The 22,770-nt window shown below is 46.1% G+C and overlaps 1 protein-coding gene and 1 long non-coding RNA gene across 7 annotated transcripts in view; one reads left to right on the top strand and one right to left on the bottom strand.

The window, feature by feature from the left end:
• The window catches only part of ETV6 (ETS variant transcription factor 6), a 254,257-nt gene that overhangs the window by 212,973 nt on the left and 18,514 nt on the right, over nucleotides 1-22,770 (top strand). For 3 of the 4 annotated variants that reach the window (XM_058743658.1, XM_058743655.1, XM_058743654.1), the window contains 2 exons: nucleotides 1,496-1,630; nucleotides 16,799-17,344. In XM_058743658.1, coding sequence (XP_058599641.1) covers nucleotides 1,496-1,630; nucleotides 16,799-17,344 — 681 coding nt within the window. The remainder of the gene's footprint in view (nucleotides 1-1,495; nucleotides 1,631-16,798; nucleotides 17,345-22,770) is intronic. The other variant, XM_058743657.1, reaches the window with a different exon arrangement.
• Nucleotides 6,560-8,437, bottom strand: LOC131519988 (uncharacterized). 3 transcript variants are annotated; one of them, XR_009265901.1, is made up of 3 exons: nucleotides 8,174-8,437; nucleotides 7,238-7,382; nucleotides 6,560-6,776 (listed from the first exon to the last, which is right to left on the bottom strand). It is a non-coding gene; the product is annotated as an uncharacterized LOC131519988 (long non-coding RNA). The 3 variants fall into 3 exon arrangements; XR_009265899.1 differs by having other exon boundaries at nucleotides 8,179-8,437; XR_009265900.1 differs by lacking the exon at nucleotides 8,174-8,437 and adding an exon at nucleotides 7,925-8,038.

Genomic DNA, 22,770 nt, shown 5'->3' with positions numbered 1-22,770 from the left:
AAAAGTCTGGCTCACGACACCTCTGCATCTTCTCACCCATGTCATCAAAAGGAAATTCCCAAGTGACATGCTTGTCTTCAGCTCTTTAAAGGCTTGTGCTTTATTTCATCGTAATAGTAAATAGTGTCACTAAGTAATAATGTTAATGACAACCAACACTCAAAGGTAGAGGAAGGAACAGAATCAAAGCAAAGACACAAAGGCACCTCAGGAATCCCTTAGAACACAGCGATCTTGAACTTTATTTGGTACAAAGGGTTTGCAGAAAGAAAGAAACTAATATGGAGCGTTTCTCGGGTTCAGACAGAGTTTAAAAGAAAAAAATAATTCAGCAATAGCCCAAAATATGCAGTTAAATCAAGTGGTTCATTAAAGTATCTGTTAAAAATGGCTAAAATTAGAGACAAAAGCCCATTGTCTGGTGCAATTGTTGACTGCCTGCATATCTGTATTTGGAAGGGCGTAGGGGGACAGTCAGAAGCCTGTGGTATTTTAAAGATTCATCACCCACCCCTAAGGGGTTTTGAGCACCCACCTGCATTTTTGAACTTGAATCTAAGCCAAAGAGGTGGGACAAGACCATGACAGGTTTTTGGGGGGGTTGGGGAGGTTTTGTTTTGCTAATTAACTACTCAGTGGACATTTTAAATACCAAATATATCAGAACAGAGGCACCTAGTTCAGACCAGCCCCCACCATCCTCTGCGAGGGGCTGACATCTAGAGATGATCTTCTAGAGGCCTGTAGAACCTTGGAGCGATGCCTGTGTGTATTTTTAAAGGAGGGGAGCATCCCAGAATGTGCCAGTTCTTTATAGGGTATCTTTAATACTTAGCCCCTCTGACTGGGGTTGTGCGTTTTTCATACTCCTTCTCTTCCTGCCTGGGGTTGGGATGGGTTTGAAAGGCTTTTGTTTTGTTTTGTTTTTTTCCTGTCGGAAGCTCTCTATGAATTGCCAGTGGAGCATCAAAAAGTTTCATACTTAATGACTTCATCATTCTTCTTTGGCTAATCAGAAATGCAAGCAAAGATTGATAGGAAAATATTTTTCGCAAGAATGATAGCAACAAATTGCAATCGTTGAAATGTCCAACAAAGTCCGGTACCTTCCTGCGATGGGCTGTCATTTTGCAGCTAGTGGAGCCGTTCAATAATGTGGAGAGAAAAAGAGACATACAAAACTCTAGTACAAGCCTGATTCTCACTATAAAACCATAGATAGTGGTAACGGGATTTCTTTCTCTGCGCGATGGGATTATAGGTGCTTCCCGTTCTCTCGTTTTCAGCATTTTTTAAGCATTTTTTGTATATTCCTTTCATAATTTAAAAAGTCCAATTAAAAAAACGAGCCCATGGCTCCAACCTTAGGAGTTTCCCCTGTGTGCTCCATGCACATCTGGCCGACCATTACGTCATTGCCACCCATAGAGTCGAAGCCCAGTGTGTTAACTAAAATATTCCCTTTGCTCTAGTTCTCTTTCCGTTTTCTTCCCAGGTGATGTGCTCTATGAACTCCTTCAGCATATTCTGAAGCAGAGGAAACCTCGGATTCTTTTTTCACCCTTCTTCCACCCCGGAAACTCTATACACACACAGCCAGAAGTCCTACTGCATCAGAACCATGAAGAAGGTACCAGAGGAACCTTTTCTTTCCTTTCATCAGGGTTAGACAGTCCAAAAGGTTTCATCGTTTATTGGATGCGTTGTTCCTATTCATGTGATTGGTTCGTCATTGAACAAACAGGTATTGATGCCAAGGTGAATAGGACGGAATCTTGGTTCTCCACAATTCATAAAGAAATGAGATGCATAGATCCATGTATATCAAAGCACAGCTGTAATAGTAGGCACCATGAAGAGAGACTGGGAGGGGAAATTACATCCAGGCGCAAGCATCAGGGGCAGCCTCATAAAGCAGGTGCTTCTGGAGGCTTCCTTGATGGTGCAGCAGAATTCTGATAAGCAAGGATAAAGTGGGGAACCCTCTAGGCAGAAGAGGTAGGGTGGAGTGAGCCCCTGGAACAAAGAGCCATCAGATGACTTGGGTTATAGAGCTTATCTTCCCCCCGCCCACACACCAGCCTTTTGTTCTAGAAAATATCAGACAGTAGAGATTTCTCCCAAATAGAGAAAATAAAGTAAATAAACCCCTGTGAGCCATCACCCGGTTTCAACAATAATCAACACTTTCCTTTGGCAGAGTTAGTCCAAGGAGGTTATATCGGACCCTGAGTGGAAAGGACTTTAGTGAAGGAGCATAAGGGGGTCTTTGAAAATTTGTGAGTAGAGGGTACTAAGAGTTGGGGGACTCCAACCCTGTGAACTCTGATGGACCAGGGGTTCCACCTTCGTGCACCAAAGGTGGTTCCTTGCGGTGTGCTCAGCCTAAGTGCCTACTTCAGATGTACCCAGTGCTCCACTTCTCCAGTAAGCCCCAGTGGTCATAAAATTGTCAGTAGAAAACAGAAAAAAAGGCCAGAATTGACCTGGGGCCCCGGACCTTGTTCTAAAGCAGGTGTTTGGGTGCAGAAACCCGTTATTAAAATCTTACTTTGTGCCCTATTCCGTTGAACGGCGATGCCTCGTGCCTCTGAGGAACGTTATGTCCATGTTCTTCCCTCCACGGATCAGTTAGACAACAGACGTGGGGACCCAAAGTAACACTTTTAAACTTGTGCTTTCTCTTAGGACCTGATTTACTAGGGGCCTGAATCCCTGGTGCCTCGGGGGTATTTCCTTAAATCGAGTGGGCATCTTCAAGGGCAGGGCTAATAGTTTTGTTTTGTTGTTGGCAAACCAAAAAATGAGAAGTTATTTGTTTTCTTAATTAACACTTCACAAAAGACAGCCTGACTCCGGGTGACCGCCATCGCTTCCTGGAGCCAAGCGCTTCACAGCAGGGCCACTTGCTTTCCTGATGGAGAGTAAATGAGCGTTGCTTGCCTGCTCCCTGCCTGTTTCTCTCCCGTCCTTTCTTCCTCCTCGTCTACTCTGGCTTCATTTAGCCGCCGCACTCCCCAACCCCCAACAATTCGGGTTCTCCGTCCTTTTGCGCTTCCTGCCTTGTACATTTCCGGCTTTCGTCATTGCCAGCAGCGATTCCAGAGGAGGAGGTGGGTTTACTGAAGCTTGACATTAAGGCAAGAACCGTATTACCTAGCTTGCCTCTTCAGATACAAAAGGTGAGGGATGGGCTTTTTTTTTTCCCTCCCCCCCACCTTTAAAAAAAAAAAGAACCCATTTGGAATTCCTGTTCCTCTTTTTATTCCCAGATGTGATTGGAGGCTTAATGGTCTCTCCTTCCTCCCTTCTCCTTGGTCTGATTTGACTCAGAAGTTAGCGTGTCGCTGTTCTCATTTGCCGGGGCTGATCAATAGAGAAAGCTGGGCTCACTGCCTCTCACAGCTGCTGTCAGGCTAAGTAAATACAGACGCACCACTGCATACGCCGTAAGGAGCTGTGCTCTCAAGTGTTCGGATGGTGGTCGTGACCACTCAGTGGGTAAAAGAATGGAGTTAATGAGACCAAGGTCGAGGGCTTCATCACCCTGCAGACCGGTGATGAGCTCTGTCTCAGCTCTTAAAAAGTAGTGTGTTCTCAGAGACCATTCCTTAAAGCTCTCAGCCAGCAAACAACACCTGAGGGCGCAGGCCTGCTCAGACGCAGGGCGCGTTCTCTCAGGTGAACAGGTGGACACACGAGAAGGGCGGTTTAGGTCTTTGTCAGATGGTGTCAAATGAGAAGCGCTCTACAAGGCATGGAGGTGATGCGAAGAGGCTGCCTGTCCCCAGACTGCCACTGGTAACAAGGGGACCCTCTAGAGAGGGGAACGGACTGGTACAAATTCCCTACCTCCGAACACCTCCCGCCTCTTTCCCTTTTCTCCACCAAAAAGAAGGACACATCCAGCTCAACATGAGTGATCTCTAGAATGAATACTGTTATGCTTGCTTGTGAATGGTAAAACACTAATACAGACATCTGTTAGCACACAGAAAGCTCTGGTCCTGAAAGAAGAGGCTCTAGAGTGAAATTATACATATCAAATACTCTAACCCCCAACGATCTGTTCCCCATAATTGGGGATACAGTCCTTTGGAAAAGTATGTTGCTGTTGACGTGACACAGAGATAATATGACAGAATGGAAGGACAACAGGGACATTGCGGAGGAGAACCGATCGGCCCCTCAACGGCCTGGCACAGGGAGGCGCAAAGACAGCGTTCCATTCACCCCTTGCGACTTCGCCTCATCCCTCCCACCGACTTTACCAACTCAGACATCCATCGCTGCACAATGGGAACTGATCTCGCCATACAGACAGATCTTGGTGAATCTCGCAACCGTTCCCCCGTAGATCCCCCATCTGAGTACGTGACATTGAAATCACACCGGGCAGCCATGTGGCGGTGCCAGAAGCTAGGAGGTTGGTGTTAGGGCTCAGAGGCTCCCCTCCAGGCCCTGAGGGGAGAGGTGGGCCATGATACTGCTTCCAGGTGGGCAGAGCAGACTCCTGATGTCCTCCTGGGTCTAGAGAGCCAGGATTGCCACTCTCTTCCCCTGCATACTTACGAGAACGCAGCGTTATACATTAGAATTTCTCGCCCCTAGCGAGCCACTGTGACGGTGGAACAGGACTCCCAGCAAGTATGCTGGGCAATGGGCATGAGCCAGGACCACCCCAGACAAGCCAGCACGCGTGGTCAGCTTAGATGACATTTTTGAACGGGCGGGATTCTGGAGTCGGGAGAGCAGGCTCTAATCCTCTATTCTGCCAAAGCTTAAGGGCTGAGTTACTCTTCTCTGGCCCTCAGTTTCCCCAGCTATAGGACAGGGATTAGCCCGAATGGTCTCCAATCTCCTGCACTCTCAACTCCTGCATTCCCTCCGAAGTCTGGGTCTCCCTGGGCGATAAGAAGATGGCCAAGACATGTGATCTACCTTCAGGGCCTTGGGTAACTAAAATCCAGAAAAACCTAAATGTGTCCTGCTTGATGTTGCTCAGAAACAGCTGAACATCACGTCTGTCCCCACTTGTGTCACCTTGTCAAGAACTGCCGATGATATTACCCCTCTGAGTAGTCAAACCAAGAGTGGCACGGTTCCTTTATCGCGTGATGAAAGCCTCCATTCCAGCGGATCCCTTTTCTTTGATTGTTGTGACTCATTTTATCAGCATGCTATGAATGAGTTAGATGTGAGGTAGATCGTGACGTAGGAAGGAGACAAACCGAAAATCGATAGCGCTTCGTTCACCAAAACCAGGAGGTAAATGTCTTTAGAAATGTCAAGTTGGCAAATGATGATAAAATAAATGTATTTGGTCACACACAGTTATATCAACTTCTTTTGACACCGTAGGTCCTGAAATCAGTTACTTTTAGCTTCCATGGAGTAATTACAAAGAAAGACTTTGTTCCAAAGTGTATATCCGATCGCCGGTAGGCCTTTGGTGGTAAAACTGCTTGAATCGTGATTCCCTGAAAGCTCAGGGAGCAATATGAAATGTGCTTCTGGCTCTGCAGAGTCACCCCTGTAGGACTGGCTCTGCACAAGTCTGTAGGGACAAGGAACAAGATTTGTGTTTATCATGTGCTGTCATCCAGTGACCCCTCTGGGCATCCTCTTACCCTTTCAGCTCTGTAGTCCCACCCTCTCCTCTGCCCACCCTCTCCTCTGCCCCATCTAAGGGAGTGGGAGGTGATTTTCAATCACTTTAATTTTAATTTTTTTAAGGCCTTATTCATTTTGGAGAGAGAGAGACACATAGAGGGTGAGTGGGGGAGGAGCAGAGAGAGAGGGAGACACAGAATCCCAAGCAGGCTCCAGGCCCTGAACTGACAGCACGGAGCCTGATGCGGGGCTCGAACTCACGGACCATGAGATCATGACCTGAGCTCAAGTCAGACGCTTAACCGACCGAGCTACACAGGTGCCCCTAATCACTTTAATTTGAAAATATTCACACACGCAGGGCTGTGATTGTTTCTGCAACAGTGGACACACTTTTAAAACACAAGTTTTGCTCTGGAGCAGCCCTTTGTCACCAGGTGGACACAGACATCGTTAAGTGGTGAGAACGTTCCCATGTCACAACAGTTGACCTCGATTCTCTGTACAACCAGCATACGGTGACGGCCCAGAGAACAGAGAGAAATCATTTCTCCGTGGGGAGTGAGGGGGGTGGCATGCGTTCCGGGATAGCGCACAGATTTTCATTTATGTGATTACTTCATGGCAAGAAATGTTTCACTTCCACCCCACCCCCCCTCTCTACTACCAAGTCCGAGTGCCCAAACACTGCTCTGGAGGAAGAAAATCTTACACAATTCTAATGAGATCATTAAAGAAGATGAGGTCTGTGAATCTGCTTCATAGTGACAACATAACAGCTAACGTTTATCGGGTCTTTGCTGTGTGCCAGGCCCTGTTCTAAGCTCTTACGTGTCTAAACCATTTCCTCTTCGCAACTACCCTATAAGGAAGGTGATGTTATCCCCACCTGATGGATGAGGAAATAGAGGCCAAGAGCCCCCAGATTACACACTTTCCTAGTGCCCTGGGTCTGCTTCGCTCTGATGCCTGTGTTCATTCCATTGCAGCATGAATGAGCTAACCAAATAACATTTTTGTTAATGTGTCTTGTGCACATTAATTCCTGGAAACAGGACCAAAGATGGAGCAATGAGAAGAACTGGGGAGACCAGGACCCCTGACTGGGGTACAGGATGGCAGGTGCCCGGCAAGCCTGCTCACAGTTTTTCTGCCTCACGGCACTTGAAAATCGAAACAAACAAACAAAACGGTCAGAGATAACTTTTGAGATACCGCTGTATGTCTGCAACTCATCATACTAAAAACTCACGCTAATTCTGACTGCCTTAACCCACTAGAGATCGTTGACGGCCTCAGAACGAATGGACTTGGCATGAAGAAAATCCCCCAGCCTGGGAGAAGTGTGGGCTCGGAGTCAGACACTGGCTTCTGAGAGCAGAAGCGCTGGCTGTCACCCCCTTGGGAACCAGCCCTTTGGCTCCCTTGGAGCTGGCCCCTCAGGATAGCTGCTGAATAGGCACCCGGGTAGATGAAGTTTTTAGCTGATCCAGCCGTCCTCTTACTGGTTGCTGTAAAAACTTCCCTGATTCTCTAGTCTTACTGGAACCGTGATGATGAGATTAAGGTGTCAGGGAGGCCATTGGCTAGGGTTTGACATCTGTGTTAATCCTGTAATGCTTACCGGAGCCAGAGAGCACAATGGGGTTGGTGTGTGTGTGCACTCGGGCTCTGGATCCCGACCATCTGGGTTCAGATCCCAGCTCCCCTGTTTACCGGCTGTGTGAGTTTAAGCAAGTTGCTTAACTTCGTTGTCTCTCCGTTTCCAGCTGTAAAAGAAGGATAATGGCAATACCCGTTGAATATGGTTGATTTAAGAAAAGAATCAAGTTAGTATGGCAAATGCCCTTAGAACAAGAGCTGTCACTCAGTAAATGTTACTCATTGCCATTATTGGATATTTCTCACCACTGTTTGGTTGGGGTTTTTTCTTCCGCCTAAAAAACATTTCATTGTGATTAAATACGCATAACATCATCTTAGCCATTTTTAAAAAATTTTTTTTGGCATTTACTCATTTTTGAAAGGCAGTGAGAGACAGAGCATCAATGGGGGAGGGGGAGAGAGAGAGTGAAACACGGAAACAGAAGCAGGCTCCGAGCTGTCAGCACGGAGCCCGACGCAGGGCTCGAACCCACGGGCCGCGAGATGATGATGACCTGAGCCGAAATGGGCCGCTTAACCGACTGATCCACCCAGGAGCCCCTCGTCTTAGCCATTTTTAAGCCATTCTAAGCCATTTTGCATACAGTCGGGTAGCGTAAGCGTGTTCACATTGCTGTGCAGTGGTCGGGGTTTTTGTTTCTCTTACCTCCAATCCCAGCCGTCCTAATCATTTCAGTGATTGTGACTAAACACACTGTGTGCAGACACCGGGTTTGTGCATCCCGGACACAGGGAGGGCCTTGCTGCCTCCCCGCGCCCTGATAACAGAATTCCTTCACAGGCACACCAGGCCCCCTGCGTTACATCCTATGGGAAAATACATTTCAAACACCAACCCCAGTTGCTCGCAGGGCACAGCCTGTTTTGAAAATGAGTGGTGCTCGTATTTTGTTACCTCACCGTAGCAGGCACAGGGTCGGTCCTCCGTGACCCCGTTGGGACCCTTCCAGCTGTCTCCTCTCACATTTAAGCACCGCAAGGTTAACCTCTTGTGCCCCTTTCAATTCTGTGATTCTTGGGTCTGGCTGGAGACAATGAGGTCCCCCCAGAGGAAGACCAGCAAATCTTGACTTCCTGTTGTCCCCTCGGGACACCAGGGAACACCTTTTCCCCTTGGCCTCCTCATTCCCACTCTTCTCTTAACTCCTCCTCCCCCCTGTCTAGGGCCCCTCTGTCCTGCTTTGCTTCCTATGTTTCAGAGGCTGGGGCAGTGTGACCTTTTACCCTCTGACCCTTGTCCTCTGATGGAACATTTGATTGTGACAGGAGAGTGTGGAGCCCTGGCGTGGTGCACAGAGCCTCTTCATCTGTCTAGACCATCAGTCTCCTTCAGAGAGGGCCCGCTCCCCTTCCCCGCCTCCTCTGGCATCCTCTAGTCATGTGGAGGCTGCCTGTAGCCAGGGGCTAGCTGGCTCTATTAAACCAGAAACTTCAGCGCAAGAGATCCGTAATATGCATGACTAACTCTCCCCAGGTACCCGGGAAGTTTTCAAGAAACTTCCTCTTAGCCCTGGGGAAGTGCTATCTGAGCACTTTGAGATAAGGGGACTGGGGCGGTTGGGGTTCACCTCCAGAGCAGGAAGCCCTCTGTTATCTTGCTCTTTCCCCTCTCCAGCACTCTGACTTATCTCTGTGCCACCCTGACCCCCTCCCTATAAATGATTCACAGGGTTTACCCCCACATGTCTAATTGGCTCATTTGAAACCTGACCCCGCTGGTTTCTTCATTCACTTCTTTTGTGCGGCTTTACTGAGACTGAGGCTGGCAGACTGGCTCTGTGCCGTCTGTGCTGAGCCACTGGCAGAGGCTAGCCTGTTTGGAGGCTGTCCCGCCCACAGGAAATAAAGATGAAACCTCAGAGTCCTGCAATTCACCTGCCTTGAGTTTTCTGGGAGCTCACGTAGGACTCATTGTTTACGACCTCACGCATCTGCGCATCATACGCTCCAAACTTCTGGTTTTCTTCTCAGGCCCTTTAGTGATAGTTGTAACTTGCGAGGTGAATAGACTGAAATGGGCAGGTGGAAGTCAGTGGAATATCTCAGTGGGACCTCTTGGAAAAGGAAGGGGCAGGTGGTGGCGGCGGGGCGGGGGGCGATGTGTTAGTATGCTAGGTCCACCAAAACAAAGTACCACAAATTGGGTGGCTTAAACAACGGATTTATTGTCTCACAGTTCTGGAGGCTAGAAGTCCAAGATCAAGGTGAGGGCAGGATCGGTTCCTTCTGAGGGCTGGGAGGGAGAGGCTGTTCTGTGCCTCTCTCTTAGCTTCTGGTGGTCTGCTGGCCACCTTGGGTATTCCTTGACTGGTAGATCTCTGCCTTCAACATCACCTGGCATGCACCCTGTGCACATTGACTCATAATTCAGCACCCATAGCCTTTGCTTGTGTTTTTTTATGTGTCTCTTTTCTCCATTAGACTATTATATCCTTGAGAGCAAGGACCACTTTTCCTTACTCTTTCATCCAAGACTCTACTTGAAATACGGTTGGCATCACTGAAGGTTATGTGGTTCAACGCATAGTTTGTAATCACTGTGTGGCAAAACCGTCCCCCTCCGTTCGTGTAATCTGTGCCTGTCTATGTGTCCAAATTCTCCTTTTCATAAGGGCACCAGTCATATTGTATTAGAGAACCCCCCATTCTAATATGACTTTATCTTAAGTGATGACATCTGCAATGACCCTATTTCTAAATAAGGTCACATTCTGAGGCAGTAGGGGTTGGGACTTCAGTATATGAATTGAAGGGTATGGGAGAAGAGGCAGGCAGCACAGTTCAACCCATAGCAAGGGGTGACAGACCCTAAGCGTGTGTAGGAAACCTATTTTGAATTGCACCTGAAGACCAAGAGCATTTAATCTCTATAGCTCTTCGTATCATTTGTGGTTCCCACTAATCTTTTACAAAGTCATGCTGGGAAGTGGTTCCTTTCAGGAGAATGTGGAACACAGTGGACTGAGGCTGATTGAGTAAGTCACCTGCTGGGCCTGTTGATTTGCATCTCACTGACTAGCTTCTCTTATCGCTGCCCATGGCCTTGGGAAAGCATAGTGGTGGAAATGTCATCCTGGTGTGTGAGATACAAGCTCCAGCCTTTGCTCTACCCTGGAAATTTCCTACTTAAAGCCCATGACTTTTTTTTTTTTTTTTTTTAATGTTTATTCACTTTTTTGAGAGACAGAGTGTAAGCAGAGCAGGGGCAGAGAGAGAGGGAGACACAGAATCCGAAACAGGCTCCAGTCTCCGAGCTGTTAGCACAGAGCCCGACATGGGGCTCAAACTCACGAACCGTGAGATCGTGATCTGAGCCAAAGTCGGATGCTTAACCGACTGAGCCACCCAGGTGCCACAAAGCCCATGACTTTTAACCAAAGGTGGTTTTTGTTGGTTTAAGTTTACTAGTTATTCATTATTTATAACATGATTAAATTGGGTCAAATTTTGATGAATTTTAAATGGACAAACTTTTCTAATGAGCACAAGGAAAGAAGACAAAAGAAATCAGACCTTTTTTGTGCTCGTCACATTTAAAGTCTTAATTTATCTGGGCTGTTTGGGATTATTTGTACCTAAAAGAGGTCTGCGAAGAGAAAGGTTTGGGATTAGAAAACGCTTTCAACCAGGATGGGTTCCCTACCAGTCCTTGGTCGTCCCTGCCCCCTTCCCTCCATGCCCACACTGACTAATTATGTGTGGCTTTCTTGCGCATTTCCCTCCCGTATCAAGACCTTCAGACCGAGGGCAATGTGGATAATTTCCCAGCTCTCCAGCTGGGCAGTTCACCAAGAACAAACCCAGACATCAAGGCCAGACCAAAAAAAATCTTCTTGTTTTAGACAGAAGACTCCTACATCTGGGGGATTTAATGCACCCACTGTCCGCTCAGTGCATTTCCTGTGTCCGGAGCTTCTCTGCCTGCCGGCTCTGGTCTCAGAAGTTTCCATCCCCTGCTGCCAACTTGTAATAACAGGGGCAGCAGGCGTCAGGGTAGGAGCGTCATAGCCTACTCCATACGTGGGCGCATGCTTTGCAAACTGAAACAAAGCTTGGAAGGTCTTTTTGCAGGACTTTCGGCCTTGACAGTGGTTGTGCCCAGACCACCAGGAGCCTGGAATTAAATACCCTTGGATCCAGTTCTCTACCATTAATGTTATCAACTTCATCAAGTACTTCCTCTTTGAGTGGTGTCTGCAGAGAAATAAATAAATCAAGCTCCTCCAAGTCCTGTTCCTGCCTGGACCCAGAGTCAAAAGTACAATCTGAGTTGGATTATCCAGAGCACTGTCTCCCTCCTTCATTGTTCCCAAAGATCTGGGCAGGAACGGAGAGTGAAATCTCTCCAGGACATTACATCAGTTCCTCTTTTACCCTTGGCATGAAAATTCTTCCTCTCATAGTCCACCCAGACTTCCTAAGGCTTGCCCCGAGCTCACACCCATACGCTGATCCTTGAAGCCCAAGACATCAAAGAAAACCTGCAGGTGACCAGACTACTGGCCAACGCCTGTTTCTGTTTTGAAATTTGTAAGACAGGAAATGGACTCAGGAAATAGGATTTTTCAGTACACGGTCTTCATCATCCTTAGGTATTGTTAAACCTTAATAAGCTTTTAAGGAAAGGGAGAAAATGGCATTGAGAAGAAAATGCACGAAACTTCGAAATGCAACCGTTTTAAGTAGTTGCTTATCATGATCGTGTTCTGTGACAGAGAAGAGAGAAATTCATTTTTGTGGACAGCAGAGTTGAGATCCTTATTAGCTATGAAAGGAAAATCTGCCTCATCCCCAAAAGATGGCAGGTCATTTTATCACGCTAATAATCTCAGCCATTAAAATTAACTCCGTGGGGGGGGGGGGGGGGTGCGCCTGGGTGGCTCAGTCGGTTGAGCGTCGGACTTCGGCTCAGGTCATGATCTCGCCATTTGTGAGTTCGAGCCCCACATCGGGCTCTGTGCTGACAGCTCGGAGCCTGGAGCCTGCTTCGGATTCTGTCTCTCCTCCTCTCTCTGCCCCTCCCCTAGTCATGCTCTGTCTCTCTGTCTCTCAATAATAAATAAACGTTAAAAAAAAAAAAAAATTTAACTCCGTGGGCCTAATCAGTTAAGTACCCTGTAAGCATGTATTTGCGTTTGGGTTAAAGTGAAGAATTTAGTACTTGTTATCCCAACATGTATCGTTGCAAGCTTGACTAAGTACTTATAAAAACAAAAAACAGGGGCACCTGGGTGGCTTGGTCGGTTAAGCATCCGACTCTTGGTTTCAACTCAGGTCATGATCTCATGGTTTCATGAGTTCGGGCCCTGCATCAGGCTCTGCACTGCCAGAATCCCTTCTTGGGATTCTCTCTCCCTGTCTCTGTCCCTCTCCTACTTGTGCGGTCTCTGTCTCTCTCAAAATAAATAAATAAAACTTAAAAAAAAACTTTTTATAGTGGAAAATATCAAACTTACACAAAATTAGAATTAGTTAATGAGCCACCGTGTACCCATCACAAGCTCCATTAATCAATTCATGACCAGTCTTGTTTCTTCTGTGCCCCACCTACTCTCTGCTTTCAAATTAATTTAAAGCAAATTCTGGATATAATTTCATCTGTAACTATATCAGTACAGGTCTGAAAAGATAAGGACCCTTTATGAAATCATAAACCCAAAACCATCACATCACCAGAAAACTAACAGTTCTTCAATATCACCAAATACCTTATTAATGTTCACATTTTTTCCAACTATGTCATAAATGTTTTTACCATTTCCTTGAATCAGAATCCAAGCAAGTGTCTATACATTGCAGATGGTTTATGTGTCTCTAAGTCTCTTTAAATCTTTAGGTCTCCATCCATATCTTTCTTGTGCACATACTTGAGCGTGCTCTCTCTCTCTCTCTCTCTCTCTCTCTTTGGGTGTTTAAAAGAAGTTATCCATAATTAGTATAACTTTCCCTGTGTACATAGTGTATCTTTTTCCCCACTTCTGGTTGCTTTGGGGATTTTCTCTTTATCTTTGATTTTTAGCAGTTTGACTATGATATGCCTGGATGTAACTTTTGTATTTATCCTGCTTGGTATTTGCTGAGCATCTCGGTCTTTAAGTTTGCTGTTGTTGTTGCTACCAAATTTGGGAGCCATTTGGTCATTATTCTTTTTCTTTTCTTTTTTTTTTTTTTTCTTTTGGCTTCATTCTTTCTGTTCTCTCTTTGGATTCCAATTACATATCCATTAGACCATTTAATATTGTTCCACAGGTCACTGAGGATCCATTTGTTTATTTGGTTTTGTTTTTAACTTTTATTTATCTGTCTTCAAATTTATGAACCCTTCCTTCTGTTATCTCTAATCTGTTGTTAAGTCCATCCAGTCCAATCTTTCATATACTGTATTTTTCAGTACTCGGATCTTTTTTTTTTATAGTTTCCATTTCTCTTCTGAAATTCTCTATCTGTTATATCTCATTATGACCATCATTTCCTTCAAGTGCTTACCCTTAAATTTCTCAATATCCTTTAAGGTTCTTTTTTGCTAATACTAACATCTAGATTATCTCAGAGTCTTTTTGTGTTGACTGCCTTTCCTGTTGATTATGGGTCACATTTTTCTGTTTTGTTTTGTTTTCACATATCCAGAACATCTTTATTGAATACTGGACATTACACGTGATACATTGTAGAGACTCTAGATTATGTTACATTCCTCTGAAGAATGTTGATTTTTGTTCCAGCAGGTAAATGACTAGCCAGTCACTTTGAATTTGTGGAGACTTGGTCCTGCATTTGGTTGGAGCAGATCCATTTCAGTTTTGCCTTTAGCCCTCAAAAAAATCTCTTTGTTCTGGAGCATAGTCCTTACTCCTAAGGTGTGGCCGTTCTGGGCTAATAAACAGCCTGAGGTGTTTACAGAGCCTTTGTTGCTAGGACTCAAATTCTGAATTCTGTCTCCAATACAGGGGCCAGTAACTGACATTCCTGCTCTTATCTTTCAGCCGTACAGCTGTTGCTTTCCACTGAGCTCTTTAGAGCTCCCCCTGCACATGCGCTGTTCAGGAGCACATGTTAAGGATTTGAGGGAACTTTATGTGCCAATTTAGCGGCTGCTCCCCCTGAGGCTCTCTCCTTTATGGGTTTGCTTTCTCAATTTTTTGCCATTCGGGAAACTCCACACTCTGTTGTTCCCTGACAGATTACACAACTTCCGGTTCATTTTCTACCAGCCCCCTGCTAACGTGAACTGGGGAGGACCCTCAGGGCTATGTAAATTTGGATCTCACCTGTGCAGTTCTCTTCCTTCCAGAGTGAAACCCCCTTCAGTGTTCTCCAGTACCTTCAAATAACTTTTATAAATGTTCCGTCATTTCTATATGTAGGAACGTTAGTTGGGTACAAGCCACTCTGTCATCCGTCAGACTGGAATCGCCTTCTCCTTTAGTACAGAAAGGTGCTGGCCTACCAAATACTTCGCCTGCCTTCGCATACCTAATCATAGAGCCTGAAGACCAGGCCTTAGGAGAATATTGACACACCCCTCATTCTGTTTTATAGCTGTGTAGTCCTCCATTGTTTACAGATAGAGTATAGTTTATTAAGCCAGTCTCCTACTGATAGCTGTTCGAGCGAGTAAGCACTTTTAGATGCATGGCAGCAGGCTACGTGTTAGTTACGAAATAAACCCTTTGCCTGCAAGCAGGTGATCTTTCAGTGATCGTGAACAATATTTCTTTTGTTCACTGTCTCCTATAACAGATCTAGAGGCATCCCCATTTTTCTGTTAATCCTTTGTAACACTGGGACCACCAAGTTTTGGCCACCACCTTAGTCTCTGTCTACTAACCCTATCAGATCCCTAGATCCCCTTTATACATTCTTCCTATAGATATTACCATAATGGACAAAGGAGACATCTTTGACTTGCTTGACTTAGAATCATGGGCAAATCTCTGACCAGAGCAAGGACCTGAAAGCGTGTGCATCCTTTTGGGGCAACAGCTCTGGGAACAGAGGCGGCCAGAGAAACCTCACGAAGATGAGTTTGAGGCACTGTAGCAAGTTCCGTTTTTGTAGGCAGATTTTTGTTCCTTCCCTCCCCTAAGCAGGTGCTCCTAAAGCCACACATAGGCTGGTCCATCCCTCAACCCAGCCCACAGGACTACTTCTGTTGCTGAGCTATGTACTCTTCTGATGTTGTCCCTGCTCTCAAGTATCACCAGCTTGGAAGTTCAAGGGGGATGGGGTGGAGGCACCGTTGGGGTGCCCATCCCTCCTTTTCCTTCCTTACCTCTACCTGTCTATGAGCATTCATAGGGTCTGTGCACTCAGAAACAAAATGATCCTGGGGCGCCTGGGTGGCTCAGTCAGTTAAGCGTCCAACTTCGGCTCAGGCAATGATCTCGCAGTTTGTCAGTTCGAGCCCCACATCTAGTTCTGTGCTGACAGCTTCGGATTCTGTGTCTCCCTCTCTCTCTGCCCCTCCACTGCTTGCACTCTGTGCCTCTCTCTTTCTCTCAAAAATGGATAATCATTAAAAATTAAAAAAAAAAAAAAAAGATCCCAAATCTTCTTTCAAGATTGTCATTCTGTAAATCAGACCCACTGTCCATGCTTAGAGCAGGTTTTGATACTTTTCCCCCTGGTTTCTGTATAGCAAAGTGGCAGGAATTATAATGGGTACCTGCCAGAGTATTTACCAGAGTCTGGGTCTAATTCCCTGTCTGTGTGTCTTTAAGTTGCTGAACCTCTGTGTGCCTCCTTTTTATCACCTGTAAAATAGGAATAATGGTATTAGCATCTACTACTTAGGAGTGTTATACATTTTAAACTGTATAACCCAGTACCAAGGATATAGTAACTGCTTTAGCAGTAGGATAATAGTGTCATTATCATTAACACCAACAACAATGCCCCGGAGGTAGAGAATACATACATTTAGTAATGAAAATGTAAGCCCGTGAAAGTATCTGGAAAGCAACCCTTAAGGAATCCAAAAGCCACATCCAAGAGTCAAGTAACAAAAAGCTAAAGAACACAAATTTGGCTTCCTTGTGTTTATAAGCTACTAGTAAGTGATTAATGGAAAGCTTGTGGTCATTCTTAGCCTGTCTAGTGTAGGAAAAGAATTTCAAGTATGTGCACTTTGTTTTAATTTTTTTTAATGTTTATTTATTATTTTTGAGAGAGAGAGAGAGAAAGAGAGAGCAGGAGAGGGGCAGAGAGACAGAGAGGGAGATACAGAATCCGAAGCAGGCTCCAGACTGTGAGCTGTCAGCACTGACCCCGATGCGGGGCTCGAACCCACAAACCATGAGATCATGATCTGAGCCAAAGTCGGATGCTTAACCGGCTGAGCCACCCAGGTGCCCTTTTCATTGTTTTTTTAAGCAGCAAAAAAGACATTCCATATCCAGGGACGAAAGGTGCTGCCCAGCACACACACGGGCTCCAGTGCTCACTACCTTTATAACCACAGCAGGCTCCCTCTCCAGACAACTCACCGGGGTCAGTGATGGTCTCTTCCTCTGCTCCACAGATAATTGTGTCCAGAGGACCCCGAGGCCTCCGGTGGAGAACGTGCACCACAACCCCCCCACCATTGAACTGTTGCACCGGTCTAGATCACCTGTCACAGCCAATCACCGGCCTTCTCCCGACCCCGAGCAGCGGCCCCTCCGGTCCCCCCTGGACAACATGATCCGCCGCCTCTCCCCGGCCGAGAGGGCCCAGGGGCCGAGGCTCCACCAGGAGAACAACCACCAGGAGTCCTACCCCCTGTCAGTCTCTCCCATGGAGAATAACCACTGCCCGCCGTCCTCTGAGCCCCACCAGAAGCCATCGAGCCCCCGGCAGGAGAGCACACGCGTGATCCAGCTGATGCCCAGTCCCATCATGCACCCTTTGATCCTGAACCCCCGGCACTCCGTGGATTTCAAACAGTCCAGGCTCTCCGAGGACGGGCTGCATAGGGAAGGCAAGCCCATCAACCTGTCCCATCGGGAAGACCTGGCGTACATGAACCACATCATGGTCTCTGTCTCCCCGCCCGAGGAGCACGCCATGCCCATTGGGAGAATAGCAGGTAGGTGAGCGCCGCCCCCCTCACGACCACTCCAGCCTCAGGGGAGACCTGACAAGCCCCGCTGTCTCCCCAGCTTTGCAGCTGGCCTCACACGGGTTCCCAATTAGGCGCCCTCGAAGGTTCTGTGAGGGCAAGCGGAGGCTTCTGCCTGAATGAAGTGAAATCCCTAATGGGCTAGTTAATGAGCCGCTGGGATGGAGTAGTTAATGAGCCTCAGAAATGTTAAGAAACAAATGTCCTACGTCCAGCTTACAAGGAGAGTCACATCAGAATCATGGCTAAGCGAAAACATTTAAAATAAAAGGTTTATGAGCATGCTAATGGCCCTGTCTTGAAGTTTCCAGCAGCTAATTAATGACCAGACACAGCATAAAGAACCTTTGTCTCAGATTCAGACCTGTAATTCTGTCCCGTGGGCAGTAACTCAATGTAGCCTTCACCTTGGGAGAAGGTGGGAGAGAAAAACACGATTATGGTATTGGAGGCAGATGTTCCTGGGTCGTTTGGACAGAGGAAACCACTCCCGAATTCTTCTCCTTTTATGATGACAAGCCTAAATTTGCTTCCCTCAGACAAGAAACGAGTGGAAACCAGTGGGAAAAAATCTACACATTGTGTTGTGCTCGTCTGCCCGTAATTTACATGAAGTCATCCCCCAGACACTTATTCCTCCAGCCACTTGGCAAGGGCAGCTCTTTTCCGAGAGCATGTCTCTTCAGGAGACAGTTGTTGAGCACCTACTATGCACAGATAAATGCGTCAGGAAGTAGGGGGACACAGAGCTGATGGAACAGTTGTCTCCTCAAGGAATTTAATATTTACTGGCGGAGACAGATGGGAAAACCGCTAACTAAGCTGTAAGGCACGGTGAAATCAGTCATATGTCCCATTCATTCGGTACACGAGCACTTATCGAGTGCTGACTGTGTGCTAGGATAATTAAATCCTGTGAAAGCAAAGCGGGGAGAAGGTGCATTTTGACTGCAGGAATTGAGGAAGGGCTTTGCAGAGAGGTCGCTCAGGGCTGAAGGGGAATATGTGTTCAGTAACGGGAGGGAGGCACAGAGGAAGGAGAAGTCAGACCCGGTCAGGGAAAGGCGAGAAATGCCCCCTTCCTCCATGAGCTGTCCCCCAGGCCAGAGCCCCACTAAGCCCCAGGATGGAGCCGTGCTCCTAACAGCGTGACCGCACGGGGAGCTACAGGCTACATTAACTCCCTCTGCTGTGACGCATTGTCCCTTTTTTATTTAAATTATTTGTTTCTAAATTTTTCTCTGGCTCCAGGTACACCTCCAGTGTTGCCTCAGTTTTACTGTTACAAATCATTTACATGAGTGTGTTGAATGAAGAAAATGAAATGGTAAAGAAATGTGACTTACGTTTGAAAAACCATGAAAAGTGAAATGATCTGTGTCTGGGATTTGATTCAAAAGGATCCCACGGCACTGGGGGTGAAGCATGGGTGGGGTGTACATAAAATAAGGCTGGCTGTGGGCTAACGGCTGTATGGCTGGGTGACGGATACAACGGGGATTCGTGTTATTTTTTTCTCTACCTTTACATATATGCCTATGTGTGTATGTATGTTTTAATCTAAAAACAAATCGTGAAAGGAAAAACATAGGGGGTTTATAAAGAAGCAAAGCGCTCAAACAAGACATGTGAATTTCCCCAGATGGTTGGAGAAAGAGGATGGGGTCAGTACATTACTGTGAAGCATATAAATGACTTGTCTTACGCTTCCCGGGCCAGACCTTTCTTGCCTATACATACCCTTCGTGTCTTATTTCTTGCACGGTCTATACAGCAGTACTGGACATTTTGCAGATACTTTCTACTTGTTTCTCATTCTCCGGGTAGCTCTTAGAAGCCACTTATTACCGCTATATTCATTTTATATGAAAAGTCATCTGGACCAGGGAAGCCACGGAGGAAACAGAGCCCCAGAGGAGCAAAGGTCAAATAGGGGTTGGGTAACAGGGGCAACAAGGCACTCACTGCTGTGCCGTTGGCTGCTGCTGGTAGTGCTGCTCTCGAGGAACCTGCCTTCCCCAGCAACATACCTCCTGTCCACCTCCTCCGTCACGCTGTCTTATCAGAGACTTCTAGGAATTGAAGATAAGCCCATCCATCAAGAAAGTTAAATGATTTAGACTTAAGGAGTTATTTCTCCTTATTTAATAGGTTTATAAATTTTAAAGTATTAGTCTCTTAGAAATTGTGCTACGAGGGGCGCCTGGGTGGCTTAGTCAGTTAAGCATCCGACTTCAGCTCAGGGTCATGATCTCGCAGTTTGTGGGTTCGAGCCCTGCGTCAGGCTCTGTGCTGACAGCTCTGAGCTTGAAGCTGGCTTCAGATTCTGTGTCTCCCTCTCTCTTTGCCCTTCCCCACTCATGCGCGCGCTCTCTCTCTCTCTCTCAAAAATAAACACTAAAAAAAAAAATTTAAAAAAAAGAAATTGTGCTACGATTTTTTAAAATCTTATTCCTAAACATCAGAATTGTTTCGTGATGGAGTTAGCCCCATCAATAAGACACTCCATGGAATATCATACCAGCCCAGTGATGAACCTTGGCACCCATGGATGCCCTTGTCTCTCTCAAGAACACACAGAAGAGGGGAGTCTATGCTTTTCTTTATGACCCTAGGAAGTCAGAATATTCACATAAAGTAACCCTAGGGCCCAGACCCTTTGAGGAATGCTCCTCGGTGTGATAGAATCTATAAAATTATGATTAATTAGCTCTAATGATATGCTCACAAGTTTAAAAGTCTCCAGATGTAAGTATTAACTAATTTAACCAAATCCAGACCAGCTGATTTAACTGCAAGTCACTGTTTTTCTCAAGGGTGAAATGATAGGGTTAGAAAGTCTACAGTCGAACACTTTGTCTTGATTCTAACCCTCCGAAGCGAACTCATCAGGGCTCCATGCCCTTTTGTTTCACTTGGGATAGCCCTGTCTCTTCTCTCCTACCCTTCTAGTGTCTTTTTGGACCACCAGATCCTTGTAAAATTCTATTTCTTAGGGGCCAAACTCATTGAGTAATTCCTGTGTAAAGTGTGGCATTACTGAACAGCCATAAAAATCCTTCATATCTGTAGAGCAGATACGAATACTGCGAAAACTTAGTTCCTGAAGCTTTTTGCACAGCACTGCCGAATGCCATCGCCGGAGGGTGTGGATGGAAACACCGCTTATGAATGCGGGTCAAAAAGGGAAGCCAGATTTCTGTCCATTCGGATGCCATTTGCTCAAGTACTTTGGGATTTATGTATTTGGGCGCTTGCTGTGTTTGGGCACTGGACTGCGTTCGTGGGGGTGGGGTGTGCCAGGAGGTCTAACACACAATCTTGGAAAATCTTGAAAAGGCTGAATGCAGTTGGCGGTCAGTGTCGTGTGTGGGGTCTGTGAAGGACTCCCGTCAAGTACTATAGGAGTCAGCGTCGGGGTGTTAGGGAAGGTTTCGCGGAGGGGCTGGCTTTCAGCTGGGCTTAGCATGCTTAGAATATGAGCAAGTGAAGGTTAGAAAAAGAGAGGTCATTCCTGATGGAGAAAACTCCAGAGCAAGGTAAGGTCCAGTATATTTTTATCTATTTCAGGTAGAAATATAAATCTAGGACTCCAAGTCCATTAAAAATCTATCATATTTCATCATTCTTTTCTTCCCCTCACTTTCTAATATCACTGAATTGGGATTTTATCATACAGTTTGGAGGTGATCTGCAAAGCTATGATAGTTTGCTTAGGTATTGGTCTTGTAGAAGAATTAAAATAATCACTAAAAGAGAGGCGCCTGGGTGGCTCACTCGGTTGGGCGTCCGACTTCAGCTCAGGTCATGATCTCACAGTTCGTGAGTTCGAGCCATGCATCAGGCTCTGTGCTGACAGCTCAGAGCTGGAGCCAGCTTCAGATTCTGTGTGTGTGTCTCTCTCTCTGCCCCTCCCCTGCTCATTCTCTCTCTCTCTCTCTCTCTCTCTCTCTCTCTCTCAAAAATAAACATTAAAAAAAAAATTTTAATAAAAAAAATCAATAAAAGAAATGTAGGAGGTGGTAGACAGCTTAAATACAAACCACAAATTAGATCTATTTAAACATAGCATGTAGCTTATTTTTAAAGGTATCACTTATTTTTAAGAGGATAAGAAGGACTGCTGTTGAGGTTAATAAGTGAGAATAGCCAGAGTTTATGGGAGAGGATTTAATATGGAATAGAGTGATCCAAGACCCCTGGGTTCAAACTTTTTTATTGAATAGCCAGTGGTGTATATAACAGTGAGCAAACTGCTTCTTTCTTTAAAAAAAAATTTTTTTTAACATTTATTCATTTTTGAGAGTGAGGGAGACAGAGTGTGAGCAGGGGAGGGGCAGAGAGAGAAAGGGAAACACAGAATCCGAAGCAGGCTCCAGGCTCTGAGCTGTCAGCACAGAGCCCGACGCAGGGCTCGAACTCGTGAACCACGAGATCATGACCTGAGCTGAAGTCGGATGCTCAACCACCTGAGCCACCCAGGCATCCCCAAATTGCTTCTTTCTGGGCTTAGTTTCTATTTGTTATGCTCATGAAGGGATTGCGTCGTGGGGGGCGGTAAGACATAGGGGGTTGGGGCAGCATCTGTGAACCTTCTAGCACTTTTCTCAGCCCACGAAAGTTTTACTGGTCTGTGCTTTGCCAATGTGTTTCATATCCAAAGAGTATATTGGCAGTGAGCACCATAAGGTGATGAGACGTAGCACCAGTGATGCCGTGAGTCATGTTTTTAGTACATATTGACATTCCTTCTTAGAACTCGGTGATTTCAAAGCCAGAAGTGTCTTTTACAGATGAAGAAACTGAGATTCAGGCACATCCAGAGTCCAGCCTTGAGTTTCCTCCAGTGTCCTTTCCAACACCCGTGTTTCCTTCTGACCTGGGACTCCAGAGCAGGGATTGGAAACTCTGGCCCGTGGGCCAAATCAGCCACCGCCTGTTTTTGTTAAATCAAGTTTTATTGGCATACAGCCACACCCATTCACTTAGTGTTGTGGGGAGGCCACTCTGGCATTGTAACAGCGGAGTGGAGCGGTTGCAACAGAGATTGTATGGCCAACAGAGCCTAAAATATTTGCAGAAAACGCTGCAGGAAACATTTGCTGCCCCCCGTTCTACGGCATTGTTGATTCGGATGTGCAGCACAGTGTGCTTCAAATCCTAGGCATAACGTGGGATGCGGAAGTTGAAAGCATTGTCCCCGCTCTCAAGGAATTACTTGCACTTTACAGCATGAGGCATGCCTAAGACATGTAGAAAGAACAATAACAAGTGATGTAAGAAAGGAGGCAAGTGCTAGACTGTAGGCTGTTTGCAGACCAGTCCAGAATAGTTGCAATAGCATCATGAACATCGATAAAAAACAGTTAAGTGGAAGAAGTTGTTTCTTTGCA

The sequence above is a fragment of the Neofelis nebulosa genome, chromosome 8 (genome assembly GCF_028018385.1).
Source record: "Neofelis nebulosa isolate mNeoNeb1 chromosome 8, mNeoNeb1.pri, whole genome shotgun sequence".
Classification (NCBI taxonomy): Eukaryota; Metazoa; Chordata; class Mammalia; order Carnivora; family Felidae; genus Neofelis; species Neofelis nebulosa.
This window is presented reverse-complemented; position numbering and strand designations above follow the sequence as displayed.